Here is a 27,997-nt window from a genome sequence, read left to right on the forward strand (position 1 = left end):
CCTCCTAATTGAATTAACATATTAAAAGAACTTGTCATTTAGGAAGCTGTTAAATAATCATTTATTCAACGGAGGAAGTTGTGGAAGACATTTAAAGGTTACTTTGACTTGTGGGCATACAAGTTTCTGAAAGACTCTTTGAACTTTTTGAAGGCCGGTGCTCGCTTATACGTATTCATGTGCTAACTATGAATGACTTACGTTATTGTTCACTGTACATATTTTTTCAACGAATAAACTAGTGAACATCCAGGCAATCATTTCAGATTTACTAAAGGGACACACAGTGTTTTCTAGTGGAAAGCATGCTTTTAAAAGAAATGATATATTCACTATTTCAGGAAATGATGAATAAGTGAAAATACTTTAGGTATTACATGGCGATGGTTATGTATTTTCTTCTCTTGCTAGTGAAAGTATGTTAGTTGTGTACATTAATGGAGCTAGTCAAGTGATTATTATAAAGCACAAGGTAATTAATGAGGTCCACTAAGAATCCAGAAATTCTGTGGTCACTATGAAATAGGTCATGTCTGGAAAAGAGGTGAATTGGCTTTTTTAAAGTTTTGTTTAATATCTGTCTCCCATTCTAGTCTTCAGGCTCCATGAGCCCAGGACTGGGGTCAGACTTCAATCTGCCCTCGGCAGCTATCATATCAGGTGCACAAATGTAATTTGTTAAATGAATGACAGACACAAAGCGAGCGAATGACATGTGGCACTAGTCAGTGTTGGGTCAGCCACAGTGTCAGGGTGAGGATGAGCCTACTTACTGTGATGGAAAAGAAAAATATAATGTGAATAAAAACCTCCTCCTCTATGACTGAATTCTTCCTTGTTCCATTTTTAAAACTAGAAAAAAAGATTTTCATGAGACACTATACAAAAAGAATTGCTTATAATATTTTTCAAAATTATGTAGTCCCGCCAAATTGTATAATATGGTGCATTAATTTTTTACTACCTGATATTAAGTTAAAATTAATATTAACTGAATAATCAGTTCTTGCTGTGTGCCAGGCACTTTCAGGTTCTTTAAATATGTATTCAGTAATCTTCAAGACATACCTAGAGAGCAGGAATTATTTATCCCATTTTAAAGTTCAGAAAACTGGGCCTCAGAAAAAGCAGGATAACCTGCCTCAGATTACACAATAATTTTTCCTGACTCAGGTTTTTCCTGCTGTCTGATGTGTAAAACAATGTTTTTTATAGATTGTAAAGGATCTCTGATCCTTTGGCTGTTGTTACAACAGCCAAACAAACCTGCAAACATACTCTAAGCTCTTTAGAAGAGAGATCTTATAAAAGTCAAACTAGACATATAGGATTTCCATCATAATACAAAAGCATATCTATAGATGACTCTGTATTGATCCATAAACTTTTAGAGAACTTTGATAATTTGTCCATGCTTTATCAACTTCGTCCCCTGAAAATGCCCCGTGTCAATTTCTAGTTGCTACTTTTAAGTGGATTATAGGCTTTAGATATATTGTGCTTAGTAACTTACTCAGTGCATGAAATTTTATATATTATGTTTCAAAAACTTAACAAAGAACTTAAGTCCTTTGTACAATTTGAAAATGTCCAAATAAACATGTTTTTGCCCTCTGGTTCTTGGAGTTAAAAATAACAATTAAAAATAACTTTTTGGGTAAATACTTCTGTTTATCCAACCTTAGAATAGGACTAAACCAAGAGTTTTGCTTTCCTTGGCTTCCTCCATAATACCCTACTATCATGGGTTTTTCCTTTTTTCATACACACTTTCTTAGTGTGTTTCACTAGCTGTTACTCCTCCTTTAGAGTTTCTCAGAACCAGGATCTGGGCCTCTTCTCATCTTACACATGTTCACTCTGCAAGATTTCTCCATAGCTGCAACCATGTGCTGTACCAGGGTGACCTATAAACCTGTTCATCAGATACGTCTTCAGGGTTACAGCCCTATAACTGCAGTACCCAGTGCTTCCCGGCCTGTCAGACTCAAGAACTTCAAAGCTATCCTGATCTTTCCCCCGAACCCTGCTCTTATTTTAGTGTTCTTTATCTGAATTTGTATCATTGCCATTCACTGAGTACCTCTGCTCTCTCCCTCCCATCGCTGTCCAAGCGATCATCAAGCGCGACTGATTCCACTGCCTAAACTTTTTAACTTTGCCTGCTGTCCTCCAGCATTTCTAGGGCCACCTTTATCACTGCAGCTGGCCCTCCCACACCTGCCATTACCTTCTTCCTAGTGATTCGTCAGCATTTAAAAATGCAAATCTGATTATGCCACATGTTTAAAACACTGTTGTGGTTTCAAAAGGCCCCTAACAGAAAGTTTAAAATCTTTAGTTTGGTCTACAAAGCCCTGCATTATCTGGTTGTAACCCTAACTTCCAACTGTGGCCTTGGAAGTTAGGGCGCTTCCAGCTACTTAGCCACACTAAAGATGTCTTTAATTAGTTGTTGCAAGAAGTCCTCTGCTGCTGTCTCCAATGCTTGCCTCCTTGTTGCCTTCATTTTTAACTACTGGTCAGTACTAGGATCTGGGTCCTCTTTCCCTACGTGAGCTTTTGCTGTAAGATTTTACTGTGGCTGCACCACGTGCTCCACTGGGATGACCTGCAGACCTGCCTGTCTTATTCAGACCTGTCTTCAGAGTTGCAGCCCAGCAACTGCACTATGTGTTCATTTACCATCTTTGTCTCACTGGCACACACCATTGAAGTCTTTGCATAATAACCCCAACCACCCCCCATTTTCCCCCCCCCCCCCCAAAAAAAAATAGAAAAAAAAAGAAACACCAAACAAACTAACATACTTTTCTTATTCCCCAAAAAAAAAAAAAAAAAAAAAAAAAAAAAAAGGACTAGATGAGAATCTTCTCTTATGTGTTCTCATAATGCCCTGTCCTTTATGTCAGAAGATTTATCAAAATTAGTTATAAAACTTTGTTTGCTGTCCTTTATTCCCTGTAAGTTAAAAGATACACCCCCCAGCACCTACCCAGGGCCCTCCACACAAAAAGCACTCAATATTTGTTCAACAAATAATGAATCTATACTGCTTGGCTTGTATAAAATTAAACTTATCTCTGATGTATGTTTTTGAAGTATAATATTAAGAATAAGGTGTACTATTTGAATATATGCTTGGAAATCATTTTGATTTTTCAAAACTATTGCATGGGAGAAACTTGGTTCTTCTTGCCAACACAGTAAAGAATTACAAATCAGCAAGCTATTAGCGTTCAAGCAGAGTTTATTAGTAATGCATTTTCATGGAAGAGAACAGGCCTTTATGAAGTGTAGGGGTGAAAGTCAAGAGCTTGGGTGAAAGCAAGGGTGGCAAGATGCATCAGGGCCTTTGTTCTAAGGACTTATATAGTTGGCAGGATGGGGGCGAGGGAGTTACATATTGGTTGGTGGGTAAAGGTGGTGCCAGCTTCCCCTGAGGGCATGTGTCTACCCAAATGTACCTGTGTAGGGGTTCTGTCTCAGATAGTGGAAATAGTACCCAGAAACATCCCCACCTTTTAAGCCTTGGGATGTTCAGGACACCCAGCAATCTTAGATTGGTGTCTAAGCAAGCAAGATTGTTACAGAAGCTTACAGAAAGCCTCATCTCAAGGACTCTCCTCTGTTTTGTACTGTCATAGTTTTGCTTGTGTTGTTTGGCATCCCTGGCCAGGTTCTTGTCGGGCCAGGCTCAGGACTGCTGGGTCAACAAGTGAGATGTGTCTTCCTTTGCTTTTGGCCTCCTGTATTAAGTTCTTGGTTAGATTACAGTGGCGCGGGCTCTCCTTTATTAACCTTCTGGCTGCTCATTCCTACCTACTACCCAACGAAACGGCATTATTTGAAAGTCTAAAGCATATGTTATAATGCAGTATTTTAATAGTTATTTCTCCTCTTGAAAGAATGATTTTTTTTTTGCTGGATATCTATTTCAAGTGGTGATTTCAATTATAACGTTTGTCCCTCTGTAGGAATTCAGAGTCTTCAAAAATAAATATATATCGTGTCTTACACCTATCTCTTTTTAAACTAGGAATTAGAGGAGACAATCTCTCTCCTTTATAATGTGACTAGGGAAGCAAAGTCATATAGTCAGAAATACTTTGCCCAAAGTAAAGAAAAAAACTTAATCCATTAAACAGTTGTTGAGCCTCAGCTATGTGGAAGTCTGTCTGGCAAGATGTCGATGGATGGGATCAGGGCAAAGAACATCACTTCTGAGTAAGACAGTCTTTGCTTTTAAAGAGCTTAATGTAGTGAGGACAATATACACATATTTCACTATGTATAAAACAAGGGATAATCAAGCCTGTTTTTTAAAAGATTGTGAGATTCTGGCATATGAAGGGATAAAGTATCATATTACCAGGAAAATGGTGACAGCTTCATGGAAAAGATAGATTTGAGGTAGACATTGAAGAAACAGAGGAGATTGGACTTGCAGAAGAATGGTGGGGAGGGACAGCAACCCATTACGAGCTGGACATCCAGATAAGCTTGGAACGTGTGACGAAGCCAGAGGAACTGGGGTATTAGATTCCTGTAATTATCATGAAGGCTTTGTGAAAGTAAGGTTGGGGTATATGCGTGATTCTCAGCCCCTCCCAAATGTAGCCCTCAGCTACTGAGAAAGAGGCAGTATGACAGGATTGTGTTATCTACCTGATTTAAAAGAAAAATGATTTCTGTAACATGCAAAAAAAAAGAATGATTTTTGAAGCAAATTGCAGAGGCTTCTGCGGCTACTACGTGTGCGTGTATGAGTATGTGGAGAATAAGGAGAGGCTCTGTTGGCAGTAAAAACAAGTAGCTGTGGAAAGGAAGAGAAGTAGACCTGGATACAAAATCTGAGAAGTGTCATAAATGGTACTCTTTGTCTTCTGTTATACTTGCCACTCAATGCTATCACTTTGGTCTCTCACCTACGGGATTCTTTTGATACTGAAAGCGTGTACCTTGAAAAATACTATTTAAAACATGTTGGAAAGTACATAGATTTTAGCAGGCTGAATAATAACCACCCAAACATATCAAGTCCTAATCTTTGGAATCTGTAAATGGTACCTCACAAGGACTTTAACTTGGGAAGGTTATCCTGGGTTAAGTAGGTGGGCACTAAACCCCATCACATGTATTTTCTGAGAGAGCAACAGAGGAAGATTTGACAAGCAAAGGACCAGAAGGCAATGTGCTACAGAAGCATTTTATGCAGTGGCGTGACCTTAGATCAAGGTATGCTAACAGCCAGTGGAGGCAGGAAGAGGCAAGGAGCTATTCTCCCCTAGAGCCTCTGAACTGATACCTTGGCTTTGTCCCAGTGATACTGCTTTTGGACTTTTGGTTTGTGGTAAATTTGTTACAGTGGCAATTGGAAATGAATATGCAGATGGAAAATTATTTTATGACTTTTCTGTGAGGTTTTGCTGTTCAGTCAGCATTTTATCTTATTTGAGCAATGATAGAACCAGGGTTTGCTAATCTACAAACCATTGATTTTCATCTTCTAAATGTGTTTACTTACTCTTCTTCTATAAGTTTTGTCCCCTTTGAGGCTCAGCTTAAATAACCTTGATATAATAAAAGTTGGAGAAAACAGTCCTGGAATCAGAAATGTTGGTATATGAATTCATAGAAACTAATGAAGAAAAACAAAACTTGGCCTCATAGGGAGAGGATGTCATAATGCAAATTTTTGTAGTCTGCCAAGTTCACACATGCAGAATTTATAAGTTTGTTGAGGATTTGGAAATAGCTTGAGATAATCTAATTTAAAAGGACTGGTGAATTCCTTTAGCTTTGTAGAATTTATTCCACTTGTGTCAAAGATTTACTTATTATGCTATGAAATAAACTAGCACTGTGGGTGACCTTAACTGAAAATGTAAATATTTCACATTACATTTTATTTTTTCTCATTCATCTTATTGATACATATAAATGAACTGTAACAATATGGTGGGGGTGCTGCAAAGTCTACTGATAAGTTTTTGGAATATTAGCTAAATGTGTTTCTGGTTTTGTACACTGAAAATATTAAATTATTCATTCCCATGCCTGATACTGAATTTACATGTATTATAAATACAAAGATGTGACAGGGAACGGCTATTTTTTTCTTAAAATATTTCTTGTAAACAGGAAGATTCATAAGATCATGGTTTGCTGAAGCCATTGCAACATAATCTCCTATTGAGAACATTGCCTGTTACAGTGAAAGTTGTAGTGGTCACGTGACTCGAAGACCTGAGCTCAGTTCCTAAAGTACACGGTGATGTGGTAGGATAAGATTTGTCCAGATGTTTACGCAGCTCTTACAAGGAGTTATTTTAGGTGTGTTTACGTGGGTTGAAATGTTGTGTTAAAGGATTGAGTTACTGTTATGACTTGGATTATTTAAGCAACTTTGAACTTCAGAAGTAAGTTAAATACTTGTTTGAAAAGAAATATGGTAGACAGAGACTAAAATCTGTGAATTATCCGCTTGCCCTAATGATGTGCTCTATTTGTAAAAAGAAGAGGTCAGGCCCTGGCTGGTGTAGCTCAGTGGATTGAGCTCGGGCCTTCGAATCAGACAATCGCGGTTTGATTCCCAGTCAGGGCACATGCCTGGGTTGCAGGCCAGTTCCCTGCAGGCCAGTTCCCAGCAGGGGATGCGCAAAGGGCAACCATACATTGATGTTTCTCTCCCTCTCTCCTTCCCTTCCCCTCTAAGGAGAAATAAATAAATTTTAAAAAAAGAAGAGGTCAAATAGTTCTGTTTTAAAATATACTAGATGAGGAGTGAATTTGTTTCTTTACTTTTATCATATTTTTGAAAAGAATACTTTCCAGCAAAGTCTTAATGAGAAACCATAACAAAATATAGAACATACAAATGTGTAGGGTGAAATTTCTTTGGTGAAGATAATAGAAAGAAATGTATATTAGTTGAGGTTCTGCAGAGAAACAGAATCAATTGAAGATATAGATACAATTTATTATTTAAAAAATATTGGTTCATAAGAATATGTAGGCAGAGAAGTCCCACAATTGTCTATAAGCTGGAGACCCGGAAAAGCCAGTAGGGTGGCTCCTATCTTCGGTCCAAAGGCCTGAGAACCAGAAAAATTGATAGTGTAAATTCTAGTCTCAGCCCAAGGGCAGAAGAAGACATATGTCTGACCTCAGCAGTCAGGTAGAGGGGATTCTCCTTGCTTTAGCATTTTTGTTCTAGAAAAGCCTTCAGTGGATTGGATGAGTCCCATCCACATGGGGGAGGGCCATCTGCTTTACTCCATCTATTGATTCAAATGCTAATCTCACTGGCACAGACACACCTAGAATATTGTTTAAATAGATGCCCAGGTACCCATGGCTCAGTCCAAATTGACACATAAAATTAATTACCACAGGTGGTAAGGGAAAGGTGGCAATATCAGGTCTATGAACAAGGGAGAGTAGAGAAAGTTCAGAAGGGCTTTCTCATGAACCTAGCTTCCAGGGAGGTTTGGTGGGTCAAATCTGACTTCAGAAAGGTGTAACTTCAGGGTCAGAAGCTGGTACCTGCAGAGAAAGACTACCTACAGTACAGCTGTGCAGGCCTGAGTTTGGCAGGTCCTCTCTAAAGACTGGTACTGATTTCCACATCTGTGTTTAGGTCACACCGATTTCCAAGAGACAGGCCACTTCTGATCTCACATAGAGGTCCTCCGCTTTTCTCTCAATTCTTAATAGGAATACTGTGAAAGTTGGGCCCCCTCTCTGTTCCTGTCAAGAAGTGGTTCTCTTCTTAGCCATGCAGAACAATAAAAAAATGTTTATTCTTATTGTGATGCACTGCCTAGAATTCCCTGTAAATTCACTGGTATAATCTAGCAGTTTTCAGAGATTAGTTAAAATGTAGTTCTAGCTTTGTACGCTATGAAAATATTATCACTTTTAATACTTGAAACTAAATTTATGTTTTTCTCTTCATTGTTAACATTTAAAAGGGTACCACTCATCTTATAGTTTTTCTTGAAAATGTTGAGAAACCAAGGTTTGCTGATCCACTGTTAGAATCAGGCACAAGAAAACGAAGTGAATCAGGCCCATCCCTTCCCAGCCCTGTGCCTGCCTCGTCTTGTTCCGTCAGACCAAATGGTTCAATCCACAGCCTAGGCTCTGTCTCCCATCTGCCTGCTTTTGGCCTCACCATTTAGGAAAATCAAATTACCTGTTTCTACTGTCCATTAGTAGGTAAATGTGTCCACACCTGAGCAAAGGACCATTGGGATCTGTCTGTGCTCCCCAAGACCTGCTTGTTTACAAGGAAAATCACTCATTGTCAATGTAGGCTCATCTTCCCATCAGAGAGGATCAGGGCCGGGTTTCTTCTGCCAGTTTGGACTGAATTACTTTGACCGAGGGTCCACTTCTGATGAAAGAGGTATGGGTGGGATTTTGCCGGTTAACCCGCCCCTGCATGAAAGCAGCTTGGCGAGCACAGATGCAACATGGCACGCAGGTGGGACCCTGTGTGAGGAACGTCTCCATCCTGCTGGGCTTGTTTTCTGCAGAAACAAGACCAGGTTGTTTGGAAACATGTCTTTGATCTAATCAATGAAAAGGAGATGGAGCAAACAGAATGAACATCATCTGAAGGAAATGAAAGAATCAGAATAAGTACTAGTCTTTATTCTTATGAAATGGGGGGAATTGTGTTGATAAAACTAATAAGGAAAATATAGTAGAGCTTATGATTTCACCTGATTCTTCACTTGAAATTTATCTTTTATTTGTAAAGAAAATTAGAAATCAATCCTTAGCTAAGAATTTTGGAATAACTGTTAATATTAACACATGGCATTTGTTAATAATTTGTTAATAATTTATTGGCTATCTTTACAGATCTCTGCTTTGCAGATCATCTGGGTTTCTCTGGTTTTAGTCCTTGCTTTATCACTTTTGCCCTTTTCCCTCGCTTCTGCTGGTTCTACTACCCAGTTCACCGCAGGTCAGAAAAGTTCCCTATTTTTAAAGCAGAGAAGTGTAAAAGGATGGCATTTTACAATGTGAGTTTTTAATCTCTCTGTCAAAGTGATGATATCCAGTAGCTAAGGCGGGGCAGGATCCAGCACCTGATCTACCTGTAACTTGTACTTGTAGAAGAGCACATTTTTCCTTCAAAAGCTTAGCTTTCTATATGCTCAAAATATGAAACCATATTAGGTTTGGGGGGATTGAGAAAAGTTATTGTTGTAAGATCTAAGGCTCAGTGGAGCCTAGGAGGAAGCAAGTTCACATCCATTAACATGGATGTTAATGAAGGAGGAGCTGATTGGCACCATCCAGGAAAGGCAGGTTGTGGGAGAGATTGCTGAGGACTGGGAGCCGAGCTCTGGGTTATGGTGGTGATGCCAGAAGACAGTACCTTGAGATCTTTTCAGAATAAACGCAGGGTTTTCTTTTTCTCCATAAGCTAGGAGCCCTTAAAAGTAGCAGTACTCATTTGGAGTGAGGTGCTTAGAAACCAGTTTTAAGGAATTCAAAATGGTAAGTGGAAGAAGTATGTGAACAGTGAATTCACTGTGTGGAGGTAATTGAAAAAACAAAGATACTACAGGTCAAAGAAAATGTAGGCACTTGTTTGAAGGCTTCTGTGAATTAGATCTTAGGAGAAAAAAGTGAGAGACTAAAAGTTGGAATGGCAAAAAGACAAAACAACAACAACAAAACCCAGTGTGTTTTAAAAATTGGTCAGAGTATAATATGAAGCAGTGATGAAGGAGAAAAAGATACTGCTCAGAGTGTGAGAATGTGAAGGCATCACTCAGTAATGGGCATTCTTCTCCTGGCTTTTGGAATAGTAGGCAAAAGGTTAAAGAGCCTATTTGCATTTACACTGTAGAACTCTGTTTTTCAAACAGCAGCATCCAGGTTGTCAGTGGTTAAATTTCTATCATAATGGAAGTATTTGGAGATCGAATATGTCCTGTGTCTCTACTCTCTTCTAGGAAGTGGAGATGCCAGTGTGTGCCCACAAAGAAGAAAGATATGGAAAATCCAGGAAACAAATCTTTATGAGCGTTCTTTAAGATTATCTCACTTAATTCTTACAATATGTGTAAAAGAATATTATTGCCCCACTTTTATAGGTGAAGAAACTGACATTCAAACAAGTTAGGAAACTTCCCAAACTCCATGTAATTAGTGAATGCCGACCCCAGAAACGCTTGCTCCTCCTAAAGCCCCAGCTGACCTCTGCGGAGCTGTGATTTTGAGTGCAGATAAGAAAGAGAAACAAGAAGCGCATAGCAATTCAAAAGAGAGTGAAGAACTAGAGAAGCCTTCATTGAAGAGATGGATGCTTCTTACAGAAAGGGTCCTGTCTAGATAAGGAGGGGGTCTTTGACTATAAAAACAAAAGGTTCGTTATCTGGAAGTGGATAAAATGTCATTTAAATCATCTTGGATGTAAATGTTGGCTAGGTATTTTGAAACATAGAAATTGTGAAATATAGCCAGTGCTTAGATAATTTTAGACTATCAAGAACCATTTGAAAATATGGTTCCCATTTTTCACTCAAGGCCAAAAGATGTTTTAGGATTAAAAACCAATCTCAAATTTTAAAACATTTATTAATAATTTAGACTTTATATTAAATCATTGTGGAAAAGCTGGAACTCAAAATCATTTTTTAATCTGGCTCCTCTGAACAGTATGAAGTCAGTTTCTAATTTAGTAAACAAAGACCTGTGAAAATTGCAGTGCAGCCTCTATTAATATGATTTAAAGCATGTTGTGTGTTCTCCTGAGATATGCCAGATTAATGAATTATCCCAGCCTTGGAAGAAAATGAACTGCTGAAAATAAAAGTAGAATTCATGACTAAAAGCAGCAAAAAAAAAAAAACCTAGCTAATCTTAACCCCTCATTTTATAAATAAGGAAAGTGAAAATAAGTAAAAACGTATTTATATTTTAGGTCATAGTACATCCTTATTAACTTGAGCATTATTAAGGATTTTGTTTGGTTTATATTTCTGTAATATCTCAAATTATATTAAATTCAAATGTGTGTGTATGTGTGTGTTTTCATTTGTGTTTTGAATGGCGTGTTTGGATGACTGACCAAATCTGGCATTCTGAGTTCTGTGCCAACAAAAATGTCAAGTGCATTTGCCCTTTAATCACACGCAGTGCCTGGATTTTATAGTCCAGATTGTTCCCTGAAGAAGAGAATTTTCTGTTCCTGTATTTTATGAGAGAAAAAAAAAACACTGACATTATTATGAGGCTTTTTCTCCTAATATCTCTAGATTTTCACACTCATCAGTTCATAAACATTTTACGCTGAGGTTCAGATTTAGTTGTTTTTAGCCTACTTTGCTTTAAACATTACGTGTGAATATGAGTTCCAGCATCATTTAATTTATGCCTTTTATTTCTCAGTAATTTTCAGCTAAATCTATTTCACATTCGACAGGCCCTTAGTCCCCAGATGTCCCACACATAATAAGCAGTATATGGAGGATATGTAGTTTCTGATTATTTATACTTGCCTTTCACTTCTGGCATAAAAGCAGGCCAGCTCATTTTCCCCAGGGTTATGGTTATGGCACTGTCTCATTTTTTACTTCAAGTTAATTTTTAATTTTACCCTATTTTATTCTCTGATCTCCTTTATTACTTGACATTAAAAATACTTCTTAACAATAAGACAGCTCCATCATCTTTGAACTCTCGTTAAAGATAGTAAATAGACATTGGAAGCATTTTGGTATTGATGTGATGCACTCTTCCTCGTGTCAGTAAAAAGGCCAACCATCCACCTCCCTGTCTTCTTTAGAGAGGTTTTCCCTCACATTTGAATCTAAAGAGGTCACCATTGTGCCTGATCTCATCTATTTTAATTCTCAGTAGGGAACTAATCACTATCATATAATCCTTTTGTACTCGTGTGTCTTCTGCTTTACAAAAGGAGATGTAAACTGTGTGAGTCCAGAGATTTCTTTGTCTTGTTCAGCAATGATGCTTCAGAGCCTAGAAATGTGCCAGGCTGGTAGCAGCGGCAACAAATAATGTAGTAATGAAAGGAAGGAAACCTGTACCTTCTTTCTGGATTTAAGGTGGAGCCTGGATTTATATTTTTCTTTTTATTTAGTTATTTTTAAAAGATTTTATTTTTTTATTTTTAGAGAGAGGAAGAGAGAGAGAAGAGAGGGAGAGAAACATCAGTGTGTGGTTGCCTCTGAATGTGCCCCCTGCTGGGGACCTGGCTCACAACCCAGGCATGTGCCCTGACTGAGAATTGAACTGGCAACCCTTTGGTTTGCAGGCTGTCACTCAATTCCAAGCCATGCCAGCAAGGGCTATATTTTTTCTTTAAAAATATTTTATAATGTTCTCTACAAACTACTCAGATTTCATCCTTTCATCCATCTATCTCTCTACCCACCCATATCTGCCTTTTTCCTGAAAGGATTTGATGTGACAACTTCTTTCTTTATGGTAGGTAGTAATGGAGGGGTCATCCTCTCTCTCTCTCTCTCTCTCTCTCTTTCTCTCTCATTCTCTATATCTCCTCCCTCCCTCCCTCTCTGAAAAGACAGTGGTGAAAATACTCCTAATCATATTTCTCTCAAGCTAAGGTACCAGATCGGAGTCAGGAAGCATGGGGCATATTTTGAATTGTGTCAATAACTAATACTGTGGCCATAATAAAGACATTTACCTCCTTGAGCTTGCCCTTTATCTAAAAATCACAGTTGGACTTTGATGTTGAATGACTTTTAAGAAATGCTTTCAGATGTTAACAAACCAGATACAATTTCTTCCCCGTGTACAAATCCCTAGTTATGCTGCTTTTTTAGTGTTGCCATATTCTGTTAATAAGCACAGTTATTTGAATACTTAGCTCTGCTTCTACATTATATACTCTCTGAAGAAAAAGCATTCGTTCATCTTTCTTGTTTTTAGCCTAGTAAAATCTTTTGTACCCCTGAGGTTTTCAATAAATATGTGATAGATGATGAAGAGTAACATTAATATCTCTGTATTCTTAAAAATTAGACTTCTGCCTAGTTGATGCTGTTTATTTGAACTCATTAGCTATGGCTCAGACATCTAGATTTGGAAAGAGAATTTTATATGAACTTAATTATATCTTAAATAATACTTAGTGGGACCTTATTATGTATCAGATGTTATCCTAAGCCCTTTATGTATTTTAATACATTTAATCTTAGCTTCAATCAACCCAGAAGGCAGGTACCATATCTTCCTCATTTCTCTCTTTTTTTAAAGATTGTATTTATTTATCTTTAGAGGGGAAGGGAAGGAGAGAGGGAGAGAAATATCAATGTATGGTTGCCTCTTATGAGTCCCCTGCTGGGAACTGGCCTGCAACCCAGGCATGTGCCCTGAATGGGAATCGAACTGCGTTTGTTTTGTTCGCAGGCCCGCACTCAATCCACTGAGCTATACCAGCCACGGCCTCATTTCTCTTTTACTTCTACAAAAACTGAGGAACATAGAAGTTAAATAACTTAAGGTCACATAGTAAGTGGCAGAGCTGGAACTCAAATTCACTCAAAATTAAAGGTTTTGTTATATAAAATTATTTAATGCCACATGATTAGAGTAATTTCTGTAAATATATTTTCTACATATGTTAGATTTCTTTTCCCATTGCTATTATATAGAACAAAATTTTTCTTAAAGCATAATTATAGATCCCATAAATCAGTTAACTCCAGACTTAATGTCTTTTGTTTCAAAATGTTAAAACTTTAAACAGTATATTGTAGCTGATATATGCTTTCATTTGTGTAACTTGATAAATGTTGAATATTTTTTATTTATCAGTTATTCATTAGAGTAAATGGTTGTTCTCTATGTAAATCACTGGATGTAAAAAGATGAATGAGATTATATCTCTGCCCTCAATTAACTATCAAACTGATAGATGTTGGAGGCTTATTGAAAAATATTTGCAACACAATTTTACACGTGGTTTATGGACAGATAATTAACTCATGTTTTAGAGGCAAGAGGGTAGTTAAGGATAAGGTCCTAGGAAAAATAAAAGCATAAAATTTTACATTCTGACTTCCACTTTTGGAAGCCTGACAGCTAATGTGCTCTGAGAAGCTCTGCAGAACAATTTCACCTGGATAGGACATGTCTTTAGATATTGCTGGGCTCACAGCACCTGGGGAGGTTTCCATTCTGCTTCTTTGACCCCCACAAAAGTAGTTGACTGGAGCTGAGGACAAGAATAGGCAGGAGGGATCGGAAGCCCCTGAAGGGAGAGGCTGAAGATCCAACATCAGGCTGGTCATACAGGGGGTTCTATGGAGAGGTGATGCTCTTGGGGTTGCATAGGTAGTCTGGGTCCTGTGGTACCGTATGGTTAGTAGCAGAATTTTAAGATCAAAACATGATCAATTTAGGCCTGTGGGATTCCCACAGTTTAACAAAGCAGTTAACTCACAAAGGTCACCAAGCATCCATGAAAGTAACTCACTGTGAGAATTAGCTGAAATAGCAGATGTAAATCCCTGAAGAACTACAGATATTTGGATTGTCAGGTACAGAATACAACAGCAGTGATTTGACTTGAGGTGGTGAACACACAATACAATATACAGATGATATATTACAGTTGTATACCTGAAACTTACATAATTTTATTTACCAATATAACCCCACAAATTTGAATTTTTAACAATATTTTTAACAAAGTATTCAGAAAAACAAAGTGCAAATCTTAGTTTAGCAAGATGCTTTCAGGAATAACTAAACAAAGAACCATTTGCAAAGAACCAAATGGAACTTTTGGGAAGAAAACAGTACAATAGTTTAAATTTTTTAAATAACTCATAGGATAGACTAAGTAGCAGGTTTTATCAAAAATAAAGAGATAATTTATTGGCTGGCCTTGAATCTGAAGAAGTTACCCACAGCAAAACGCAAAGGTGCACTAAGATGCTCGAGAAGAAAGATACTAGGCATGGAAATGTGTCTCTCGTGTATCACAACATATTGTAGATCTCTAGTAATTAAAATCATGTTATACCAACATAATACATATATTTCCTCATGGAAAATAATAGATAATCTAAAAGTTGAATTCAGGCATTTATATAACTTGGAGACAGAAGTGGTTTTGAAGGTCACAGATCAGTTGGAAACTTGTGCATGAATAGGCGGGAAGTGGGGGTTGCTGAATATTTTCCTACTATATATATAAAATCATACTCAGAAAACAATTACAGATGGATCCAGGGTTAAATATGAAATGTACAGTTTTAAAACTTTTAGAGAAAAATGAAAACATTGTAATTAAAACTCATAATTAATTTATATATTTGACTTCATTAAATTTAAGGAATGTTAGTCATCAAAATACCATCATTAAAATGAAAGGAAGGCTACCCAGTAGAAGGTATTTACAACATATGTAACTGACGAAGGATTATTACCACATGTAAAATATTTCTACAAACCAATAAGAAAAATGTGAAGATCAAATAGGAAAAAAGGGGCTCAAAACTGTGCTCCCAGCATTTTCAGAGAAGAAATTAGTATAAATATTTAAATAAGTATCTCAAAAGATAATTCCAGTAACCAAAAGCATATTAGGCATATTTTCTACCACAAATTGACAAAAAATGTAATAGTCTGATAATACAAACTGCTAAAATGTAATTTAAATGGAGTTTACATATGGTACCAGGGGGTGTATAAATTGGTAGCAGTTTAGCATTATCCTGTGAAGTTGACCATTTGCAATCATATAATAGTTGCAGTCAAAATCCAATGGAAAGGACTCGTGGGGCCACAGTTTGCCAAGCCCTGAAATAGATCAAGGAGTATTTGAGTGTTTGGGGGATGGCTGATGCTCTCAGATAATTAGGGTATGTGATGCCCTAAGAAAATCATCAGTAGATGAGATGGAGAAGGTAGGTTAGAGCCTAGCTTTGAAAAGCCTTGTATGTTATACCCAAAACTTTTGCTTTTACTTTTGAATGGAGAGCAGTTAAGGAAGTCATTTAATCGCATTGGCATTTTAGGAAACTCCTTCTGGTGGCAATAGAGATAAACCTGCGGAGGCCTGTGTGGGGAACAGAGAGTCTTGGTGAAACAGCAGGTTCACTTAAGAAGATGAAATGTGGAATTAAGGACAGATTTCAGACATAACTTAGCAGATAGACTCAAGTGTGTTTAAGAAGTAAGAGAACACACTAAGGCTCTGTTTTGCTCAATTGAATAAATCTAACTGAATGAAAAGCTCGATGAAAAATGCACATGTAAAATAAAATACTTGCCTTTCACTAGGTTACTGTAGAGCAAAAAATAATATTTCACAAGTTTTTAACTTTTAGGTACACTCCTGAAATGTGATAGTTATGTTATCACCTTTTTATTATTTCTTTCAGGAGCATATGTTAAGTTTTGAGTTGTGGTTCTAAAACCAAAACAAATTGAGAAAAACTGAGACCACAAGGAGATGCCTTAAGCCATATGAAATTAATTTGAAATATTTGCAATATAAATCTATGCTTCTATTTCGTAGTGTGTTAAAAATTTTATACAGTTCTGCATTATTGTTTTCTGCATCATAATTTTTCAGGTAATGTTCACATTTTTATTAAAAAAGGATAAGCTATGTTCTAGTTACTGTTGAAATATGTAACATACAGCTGTTATTATTTTCAGTAATATAAGATGCTAAAAGACCCTGTTTTTATTGTCAACAATCTAAAACTGGACAAGTTTCATGAGATCACATGACATGAAAGAGCAGAATGACTTCAGAGGATCACTGAGTTAAATGATCGCTGCTTCGAGATGACTGTAGGGCTCCCATGTCATCTAAGTGTGGCAGACTACTTAGTAACATGTACTTTATGAAACTCTCATCATAATTTATTCAATAGACTGCCAATATTTTTCTGAAAACTCTTTTTCAGCAACATCAGAGCTCCTGCCCATAATTTTACTTTTTATGTGATGGACCCAAGTAGCTAACACCCAGACCATCTCCACCGAGACAGCAGTGGCTACCACTGCTTCTGGTGCCAATGGTTCACGGTTCATAAAAACTTTTCCCATCATTATGTCATTTCGTATTCTTGAAAGCTATGTGATATAGGCACTGACATTATTTTTATTTTACAGATGAGAAATTAGTGATTGGGGAGTGAGTGTAAACAATTTTTCAGAATTAATTATAACTGAGAAGGGAAGAAAGCATTAGTGAAAGACCTAGATCTGCAGTCCCCAACCTTTTTTTTTTTTAACTTTTTTTATTGATTATGCCATTACATTTGTTCTATTCCCCCCTTCATTCCCCTCCACCCTGCACACCCCTCCCCCACCATTCCCCCCTTTAGTTCATGAACACGTGTCTCAAGTTCTTTAGATTCTATATTTCCCCTACTATTCTTACCCTCCCCCTATCTATTTTCTACCTACTGTCTATGCTACTTATTTTCTGTACCTTCTCCCCCCTTTTCCTTCTCCCACTCCCCTGTTGCTAACACTTCATATGATCTTCATTTCTATGGTTCACTCCTTATCTAGCTGTCTTCTTAATTTGCTTTTGTTTTAGGTGTGGTTGTTAATAACTGTGAGTTTGCTGTCCTTTCACTGTTTTGGCACCAGGGACCAGTTTCATGGAAAACAAGTTTTCCAAGACGGGTGGGGCGAGGTGGAGGATGGCTTTACAGCTCGCCACCAAACGCAGCTTAAGTGCGACTTGCCCCACTCACTGATAGGGTTCTGATGTGAGTCTGCAGTCAATTGACTGATGGTGGTCTCTGTGCGGTCAGACCTCTCGGCTAATGATAATCCCGTATTTGCAGCCACTCCCCGGTGCCAGCATCCCCGCCTCAGCTCCACCTCAGGTCATCAGGCATTGGATTCTCACAAGGGACACACAGCCTAGGTTCTTCACATGCTTAGTTCACAGTAGGGTTAATGCTCCTATGAGAATCTAGTGCTGTGGCTGATCTGGGGGAGGCAGAGCTCAGGTGGTGATGTGAGTGATGGGGTGTGGCTGTAAATACAGACGAAACTTTGCTTGCTCACCTATCACTCCCCTCCTGCTGTGCAGTCCAGTTCCTCACAGGCCATGGATTGATAGTGGTCCATGGCCCTAAGGCTGGGGACCCCTGACCCAGAGGATTTGCAGAATTTACAGGTTGATGGTATCTCAAAAGCTTCTGTGCGATCACCCAATATAGTATACTTAGAGGCTTCTATCACATATATCCTTCATAAAAATGGAAGAATGTTTTTGTATGATTACAGCTATTAAATAATTTGACTTTGTAAGTAAATTATGAGAAATTCATGTAGGGTTTTTTTTACCTAATTTTAAGTAAATTATTTTTAAGTAATGGGAGGAAGAACACAGTTTATAAAGTTGCTTTAGCTATTTTTGCAAAAATAAAAAGCATCTCAAAAATTTGCACAACAAAAATGAAATACTGCATTAGTTTTTCCCACCGTCCAATGAATTATGCTGCTCTTGGCTTCAGAACACCAGGGACTCTGAATATTCTCTGACAGATAAAAAGGTAAAGATTTATGGCAAAGGAAATTATTTCTGAAAAAGGTGCTCCACATTGCCTTTGCCTGCGTGTTCAAATTATGAACAGTACTCAGGGATGCAGTCACTGTAATAGCTCTGTGCTCTTTTTTTTTTTTTAAGAAAACAGAACATGTTCACTTAGGAACTACTGCTTGTGTTTCTGTTAATGAATTTTCTAAGCTTGAATGATTTTAGATAGGATATTTATATTCCTTAGTTCTATTAGGCTAAGAACTTAGAAAAATATGTTTGATTAAAGTATCTAAAGTCATACATTTTTGCAGACATTTAATAAAAGTGCTCTTAGTACCCCCAGTAGTAGGAATAATAATAATACGTTTCACAGCTAAAGATTTGAGGAGGACTCAAAATCAAGGGGAAACAGCCACCCAATAGTATGTTCCTAGGGAGAGCTGCACTAGCTTTCTGTATTCAAGTTTAGTAATGACGTTGGAGCATCAATGAAAAACTCTTTGCGCAAGAGTTAAAAGTATGACACACAAGTACCCTTACTCAACCCACATGAATGAACTTGGTGTTTTAATTATCATTTTTTATATTTATTTTATTGTATTTCTTCCGTTACAGTTTACCCCCTGTCCCCCTCCCCACCAGGATCACCACACCATTGTGCTTCTGCATTTGTCCTTCTATTTCCTTTTTTTAACCATTGGGTAAATATTTATAGAAACCCAGTGTTTAACAAAGACACATAGACTGCGACCTTAAAGTAATAACAGTTTGGCATAATAGATTATGAGTCTTACACCCTGAATACAACTTCAAGGTTATCAGTACCTTTGGTCAGAAATTTACTCTTAGATATGGCTTTTCATTCCTAGAAATATTTTAAATTAATTTATTAGCAAATTTATATTATTTAATAAACTTTAAAAATTTGAAAGCTCTGAATTTGAAATTGTTTACCCATCACCTTCGTGTCTATCTGGTTATTTAATTATTAGACCCAGCTAGTATTAAGGCTGGCTGTTCCCACTTTATGATGGTAGTTGGTTTGCACCTGAAGGCTTCTTGCTTTTGATGCAGCTTAGCAGTTCTGAAGATTATGAAAACATGCTGCTTATGTAACAATATCTCTAGAAATGTATCCCATTATAGAATATTTTCTTTAACTACAATGTTAGGTTAAATATGCATTTACCTCATTGAACAAGAACTGGTCTTTTAAAGAGTTTCAGAAGGGAGTACTCTCTGAAAGCTCAGTGTAACATAGAACTTGATGAGAATAAGCTTTAATTAGTGAATAATGAAGATTTGTTGCCCGGACTAATGTTTTTTTTTCTAGAGATTTCTATATCAAACATCCTGTCTCTCTATTTGAAGTGGTAACTGTGTCAAACATATTTATTTTGAGAATTACAAGCAATGTTCTTTTTAGCTTCATGTGCAACTTTAAAATCTATTTCCTGTCTTTATTATGTGTGTGTATATTTTTTAAATTTTTACTGAGTTAATTGGTGTGACATTGGTTATTAAAATTATATCAGTTTCAGATGTACAGTGCTATAATACCTCGTCTATATAATTCTAAAGTTCCTTTAGGGAAAGGAGATCTCCAATGTACTTAACACATGTTTTGATGAATTGAACCATAATGTGGAATTAGAAATGTGGTAAACAGTGAACTAACTCTATTCATAATTAATGAGACTGGAAATTCCCTGAAGCTTGTATATGCGGAAAGTATCAAATTGGACAGGAAAAGCCCCTTTCTAACTACAAAAAAAAGCTGGAGGCTTGCTTTTCCTCTTTGAGAGTAATAGTTACCAAATAGTGTTCCATGTGGAATCTTTATTTTACCCAGTTGAAATAAGATAAATTAAGACAGTTATAATGAATTGTTTTGCAAAATGAACCATTCTCTCTAACCCTTTCTTAAAACCATGTTTCATACTGGTTTCGCTTTACAATATCATTTTATGAAATAATGTTAAGTCCTTTTCACTGTCCTACCTGGAAAAATTAAATCCTTGTGCCAGTCCCCTTTAAATGAAACCAGTTGGTTGGAAAGCTGGAGCAGGTATTTAGAAGTGCAGAACTGTGGGTAAAAGTGGAGGGGTGGGGTAAAGAAACCAGGACAGAGAATCTAAAGAGGAAAGGATTGGAATGTAGAAAAATGGATTATTTTAAAGGTGGAATTAGCAAAGTATTCATTGGAAAGATAGGAGGTTAGATTTAGGGATGTATTGGTTTGTTCATGCAGCTACCACTCCTTGACTCTGTGAATGGGACTTTAAGGCAGTTTTCCAAATGTGCTGATTCCTAAGAATCTTAGCAGGAGGGGCTGTGGATCTGGAAATATTGAGAACTGCTCCTTGAAAAGATAGAAGATATGTTAGATTTGTCTCTGTTTTTGAGCAATTTATATTCCTCTTCATCTCTCTAAGCTTCAATATTTTATGTACATTATAGATACTAATACTTCCCTTGCCAATTTTTAAAAGGAAAATGTCCTCAGAGAGCTTGTAAATTGATTAAAGATTATAATTACCAGTATGTGTGTATATGGGGGATGGTGGTAACTTCAAGAAAGAAAGGAAGTGAACATATATAAAAAATTCTTTTTTAAGATTTTATTTTCTCAAAGTTTGGTTTTCCAAGTTTACTATCTGGGTTTTATTTATTATGAGAATGTGAAATATTTCTTGGTATATCTGTTTTACTTTTCTTATTCTTTCTGTTCTCCAAACCAATGATTCAAGTTTTATATTTCAGATTATAAACTCACACTTTCAGCAGTTTGATTAGACATTTATTTAACTTAAACACTTGTGTGCCAGACAAGTGCCACTCACAGAACCTTAAAGGGACTCCCACAGGACCCTGCACTGGAGTGGAGATGAGTTTGCTGAACGAGACAATAAACGAATGAATCTTTAAATCTGACCCCATCTCTTTCCCATGTACTGACTGTGAAAGATCTTGTGTTCTCATTTGTAAAGACATTTGGAGAAAAATCATTCAGTGTTCCCTGTGGTAGTTATGTCTAGATTTTTGTTTTATTCTTTGTGTTAATCCCTATTCAGAAAGCTTTTCCCTTAACTTGACCAGTTTAATATGCTTCTGCATTTATATTCGCAGGCTATTTTTATTCAGATAAACATGTTGCCTTTTGTAATGGTTTGCAGTTTCCTTTCTGTGATAATTAGCTGGTTTTAGTAAACTTTTTTTTCTTGGTTCATTTAGCTGCAGCAACAGAAGAACCAGAAGTGATTCCAGACCCAGCAAAGCAGACAGACAGAGTGGTGAAAATAGCAGGAATTAGTGCTGGAATTTTGGTGTTCATCCTCCTCCTCTTAGTTGTCGTATTAATTGTAAAAAAGAGGTAAGGCCTAATTTTTTCTGTTTCATTCACTTATTTATCTAACTAGATGTCCACCACCTTTTTGTTTCCTCAAGCTCTTTTAAATCCAAGAATTGAATGTAGAAGAATTGCATTTTAACCATGTTGTGTGCATCTGAGCCTATTTCTCAGTCTTCTCAAATAAATTTTTATTGGTTATTTGCAGTTTAATTTCAGATATAAATATCTGTTTGTGTCACATTAACCTTGGAATTAGTGTATGAATTTGAATTTCTTAAATGCAAAGATACTTGAGATATCAGTTTATCTTGAATATCAAGTGTTGTTTATTTAGAATGACAAAATAAGAATTTATCATAATATTTGGGTTATGATCTATCAATTATTTTGTGTTCTACTTTTCTAAATACTGGCTATAAATAAGATACAAGAAGAATGTAAACATTTTGTGAAGTCGTATATTAAATATTCACTGAGTATTTTGGTATTTTAATATGAAAAGTCAATTTTTTTAAAGTTGAGCATTAGTCTTTTCTAGTATATCAACTAATCTTGTCATCTTCCAGAATTATATGCAGATATTAAGACCCACTAGAATTTCAAATGAACTTTAACTTGGAGGTTAAGTTACACTCCTTCTAAAACATTTTAAAAGTATACAGTTTTTATAATTTGAACTTTGTTTTATTCTATACTGTGTCTTTGTCTGTCAGACATTGTCTTAGAAGCTAATACAACTCTCTCATCCTTCCAATCACATGCTTTAGATAATACTACAATTGGGAAGGACTTCTTAAAAAACATCTTTACATGCGGACTTCAGTCCAAAATAGTTTTGTGTATAGAAGTGTTTGTAATTTATGAATTATATTGAATAATATAATAAATGCTATTAATTATATTATATTAAATCATATAATATACTATTGTGATTATTATTTTATACTCCAAATAAATCATTATCAATATAGATACAATTCATACTACATGTTTAATGATTCCATCAGAGTTTATTTTAATATATTGCCTCTTTACAATTATTTCCTGGAGATATATATGTTGGAGAAGACACATCTGCATTAGAAACATTAGGTATGCATTATAGTATTTTGTGTTAAATTAGCTACATACGTGCTTTTCCCAATAGTGCTTTCTCTTTTCGCTCTTGTCTACCTCTGTGGTTGGAAAATACATCCTATTTGAGAAGGGAAGATTTAAGTATTTAGTAATACAAATTTGCCAGTCAAGATCAATAAAAGTATTGAATATAACCTCCAGATCTTATCTCTCTTTATACTATAAATTTATACTTGGAGGGTTACCTACACCAAACAATTTAGAGAGTTAATTCAACTTTGCTTCACAATTAAAATTAGTCCAGTCACTTCAGATTGGACGTAGCCTCTGATTATGTTCTCATTGAGTTAAAAGTGGGTTAAATGATCAGTTTTATTATGTACTTGAAAACAGTTATTTGTTATTGGAGTCTTCCTTATCCAGGGGTTTTCGTTTTAAAAATAACCCCAAAAAGGGAAAAATAAGTCTCAAGAAGAGCACCAAAACAATCTCTAAGCATGATTGGGGTGGGGATATGCTCTGACAACTCGCTATAATTGCATAATGTAAGAAATTCTTTTCTGGTTCATATTTTAAGTGGTTGGATAAATGAGCCTTAATTAAAATGTTGAATGTTGTAGTGTTCATAGTTATGCTGTAATTGATTGCCTTTGGTAGAGAGTATGCTAGGGCTTTTGTTTCTCTTCCTCATCACCTCCATGACTAGGGAAAGTTGCAATTTTATAGATAAAGTTACATATTTAGATATATTCCATTACAATATATAACTAAATTACTTGAGTCCCTTATGTATCTAAGCAACTTTTTAATGCCTTTTACGCATATGTTGTGTGCCGTACATTTATCCTGTATGATTTAATCACAACTATGTTTATTATACATACACAAAATCATAGATATAATAATATTGAATAGCATCAAATTTGGGGAAGCAATATCAGTATATAATACACTTAGCCTTTTAATACACAAATGTATCATAAAAATAATGGAAAGGCAAAATACTTTAGTCTTTTATTATCTTTATTTTTATGAGAAATTACTACATTTCTCAAGATTTTATCCCTCACTGGGAATTTTAATATACATAGGTATATTTCTCATGTTGAAAAAACATTCTGTACACTTTTGGTTGTTGTGTAAAGAAATGGTTTGGAATTCAATTTAGTAAAATTCTACAGCTGAGGGTATATATAAAGTAAGTTTTTAGGCCTAGAAAAGGGATATTGCATCTTTCAAAACACAATGCCATTTTTTAATTTAATTGCTTTTGAATTATTTCCAAATGTATACCATTATTTCATTGGTTATGTATTATATTTTAAATGCACAGCATGCATAATTTAATAATTCCAAACATAAATTTGAAATTATGTTTCAATACAGTAAATGTCTGTGTATATCATGGTCACATACATCTACTGTAGACATATTTTGTGTGTATATAGTGTGTGGTGCATATGTATATTCACATAATATATGTATGTACCTGTGTACCATTAAGATATAATGGCTTGTTTATAAAAATTTTAGGTGTTATTCTGTATATATTCTATATTAACCTAGTAGGTCTTCATGTTTTATATCTAAAGAAAAATAATCAATTTAGTGTACAAGTTCTATACACAGCTGTTCCATCTGTCATAGCATTTAGATGGTGATGGATGATATGCCTAACTGCATGTCAAAGATACACAACCCATTTACTTTTTTTTTCTTTTTTTGGCTATAAAAGAAATGTCAGCATGTTATTTTTTCCCAAATTACGTATTTTAAATTTTATTTTTCTATTGCATATTCGTCTAATTGCATGGCAAAAGGTATCTAACCAATGCATGAGCAAATTGAAATGAAAACCAAAAAAACATTAATTTTATTTTATTTCATCTTAATTTTAACGCACATTTTTCTGCTTTATTGAATGTGACGGAGTCACGCTTTTCATTCACCATTGCTTCTCTTTTTCCACTGTCTGTGATTTGCTTGCCAGGAGGAGCTACTATTCTTACTCCTACTACCTGTAAGTAGAAAATGGGTGATATACAACTTTACATGTGTTAAAGATGCAATATCCCTTTTCAAAAACAAAACAAAATGAGACAAAATAAGAAAACCCAACACGGTGTTTGTGATTTTAGTGACATTTCAAAACATGTTTTTTTTTCTGGACTCAAATTATAAAGTTTACCTGTAAAATTATTTGTTAATCTTTTTAAAAAGGGATATTGTATTTATGTATATTCAGCTTCTTCTAATTTTAATTTTCAATTTTCCATAGGTAGCTTTAGTCTACAACCCAAAACATCATTTATTTACTTAAGTCAAACCTGTAACTTATCAATATGATACCTCACTCATGTGGTAGGGATAGTGGTTGTAGCTCACTAATCCATATCTTTATGTAATACTATTATATTTGACAAAAAATATAAAAATATAAAAGTGATGTGTTCATAGAAGAACAAACAAAAGTGCCTTCACAGGATTCATGTCAGAACTTACTGTGAAAACATTCATCTCCACAATTCCAGAAATCCAAGGTGGGCTATAACCTTAGAATAAACACCTTTGGTCTAGTCGTCTAGGCCATCAGTATACTCTTATGAAAACACATGGGTAAGATAATAATATTGCAGTGGCAAAGAAATAAAAACTCCTCCTTAGAAAAGAAGATTATTATTTTTAACTTAAATAGGACTATTATGTTAAAAAAAACATGGCTGATGGGGCGAGGAGTCTCTTCTACCTACACAGGACATACATGTGTTGTCACGTATGTCCTTTGCTCTTCCAAAGTCTAAGCTCATTCTGTAATTAGGTATGAAATACTAGTTTGAATAAAGATTGAGACTATTGTCCACTAGCCATTTTCAATTCATTACCTTGGAGGCCAGGATATCTGTCCAGTCCAAAGGAACAAGACAACAAAGTACTCATGGACATTGCTTGATCAATACTGATCCACCAAGTTTTAAGGCCTAAGGATTGCGATTGTGTACATTTGAGTCCCATGCTATTTGTTTCACTAGGTAAATTTAAACTAGCTTTACAACAAAATTTGTTGAGTCTTAATGACTAAAGCAGAATTCTGGCAACGTTTTTAAATATTATAAACATTTGCCTTCTTAAAATCTGCTAAACAAGCAGGTGTAAATTAACAATGTTCCTGGCTTATCGTGATGAATCATAATATCCTTGTTAAATCATGTTGGATGAAGCCAAAGGTAATTAACTGTACCATTTCATACAGTGATGGAGCACTTTCCCTCTTTATAGCCCACCCATATATCCACCTGCAGAAGTTTATGCTGTTGGCTGCTTTGATAATGAAAGTCATTTGCACATCTGTCAAACTCAAGTAGTTGCAAAATGAATTGCTTAACTGTCCTGAAGTGCACATTATATAAGCTTGTTACTCAGAGGGAGACAAAGCATCAAACACAGAAATCAATAAGTATTTTATTAAGAGAATATCAATAAACTTTCTCTTAACTCTCTATATTCATAATGTTAGCGTAGGGTTGCCTTTTTAGTGGATGGATAACATTCCAGTATTCTATGCTAGGTAGTAAGTTATGATACTGTTATTGTAATACTTAGGAACACTGGCATCATTAATCATAATTAGAAAGAATGTCATGGAGATATACTGTTAAAAGCTGCTTAAACATACCTAGTGAACCTAATCTGAATTAGAGGATTTTTAAAAAATAAAAGCAGTAATACGTTAAATTAGAATTTAGAAGTAAATCTGATGTGACTTTTGAGCTAACATTCATTGACATCATCATAGTAACTTTCAGTTCTCAACCAAAACACTTGATTCTGTTGTTAATTTTTATTTGTTTTGTAATAACCTGAATTAAAGTCTACCTCACAGTGTTGTTGTGAGAATTAAGTTATTAGAACAAAGCTGATGATGGTTGGTTGGCAGATGTTAACAAACATATAGTCCCCTGTAAGTTGACAACTGAGAGAGGTTTGTAGATCTGAAAAGTCAAGATCCTTCATTGCCATGAAAGCTTTCATCTGTCGTGAATTTGACAAATCCATTACTTTATATTTTTCCTTACTCATGAAACATGCATAAATTATAGATTTTAAAGTAAAGCCTCAAAGTTTATACATGTCTTTTGTATTTGCTTTGAACTTCCCATCTTCAAAATTTTAGCATTTTAATTTGTATTTCAAGTAATTATTTTTATCTAATTCAATCTCATAAATTTTTAGAGAAATGAATTTCTCTTTCTTGTTGCCCAGCAAACAAAGACTGAGAGTTACTTCTTAAACGATGTAATTTGCTGTTTTAAGTTTTAAAATGTCAAAAATGTGTGCTGCTTTCACATTCCTCTTCTCAAATTTGTAACAATTAATTTTTAACTCGTAAATTAAGTAGATGCTTTTATCATGGTACACTTTATAATGCGGCATTAATAAATGTCAGCAACTGAATATAGTCAAAGAGTATGGGGCCTGAAACAGGTCATTTTTCACTGCTTATTAGATAAGTAACCTTGGGCAAGTTATTTAACTTGTCTGAGTCTCAATAAACTCATCTATACAATTAGAATTCTCATGCCTTTTCAGCGGGTCAGTCTGAGAATTAACTGAATTAGCAAAGGAAAACCTGCAAAACATATAACAGGCCTAATCCATCCATTCAGCAAGTATTTGAGTACCTGCTACGTGCCAGACACTGCTCTAAATGTAAGAAATATGCAGGTGGTTCTTCCCTTCATGGAACACACAGTGGGGAAAACAATTAAAAGCACATTTGTGATGATATGTGATGAGTGTTATTAGAGGCAAAAAACCTCGTGTTTTAAACACACCTAGCAGGGAAACCTGTCCTGAAAAGGGTTGTTCGAATCAGTCAGAGAAGCCTTCCTGTTGAGGTGAAACAATAGAAGTTAACCAGATCTTAGAGGTAAACAAACATTGTAGGTCAAAGAACAAATATCCTGTAAGACACCACAGAGGTAAGTTTGAAAAGTGGTCTATGAACTAAAAGATGACTTTCTGGTGTT

General features: G+C 35.7%; 1 protein-coding gene across 1 annotated transcript in view; it reads left to right on the forward strand.

Moving 5' to 3' along the window:
* PTPRK (protein tyrosine phosphatase receptor type K) overlaps window positions 1–27,997 on the forward strand; it is a 498,469-nt gene that overhangs the window by 435,877 nt on the left and 34,595 nt on the right. The window contains exon 14 of the mRNA XM_053664761.1: window positions 21,776–21,914. Coding sequence (XP_053520736.1) covers window positions 21,776–21,914 — 139 coding nt within the window. The remainder of the gene's footprint in view (window positions 1–21,775; window positions 21,915–27,997) is intronic.

The sequence above is a fragment of the Artibeus jamaicensis genome, unplaced genomic scaffold (assembly GCF_021234435.1).
Source record: "Artibeus jamaicensis isolate MK-2021 breed Jamaican fruit bat unplaced genomic scaffold, CSHL_Jam_final contig_387, whole genome shotgun sequence".
Classification (NCBI taxonomy): Eukaryota; Metazoa; Chordata; class Mammalia; order Chiroptera; family Phyllostomidae; genus Artibeus; species Artibeus jamaicensis.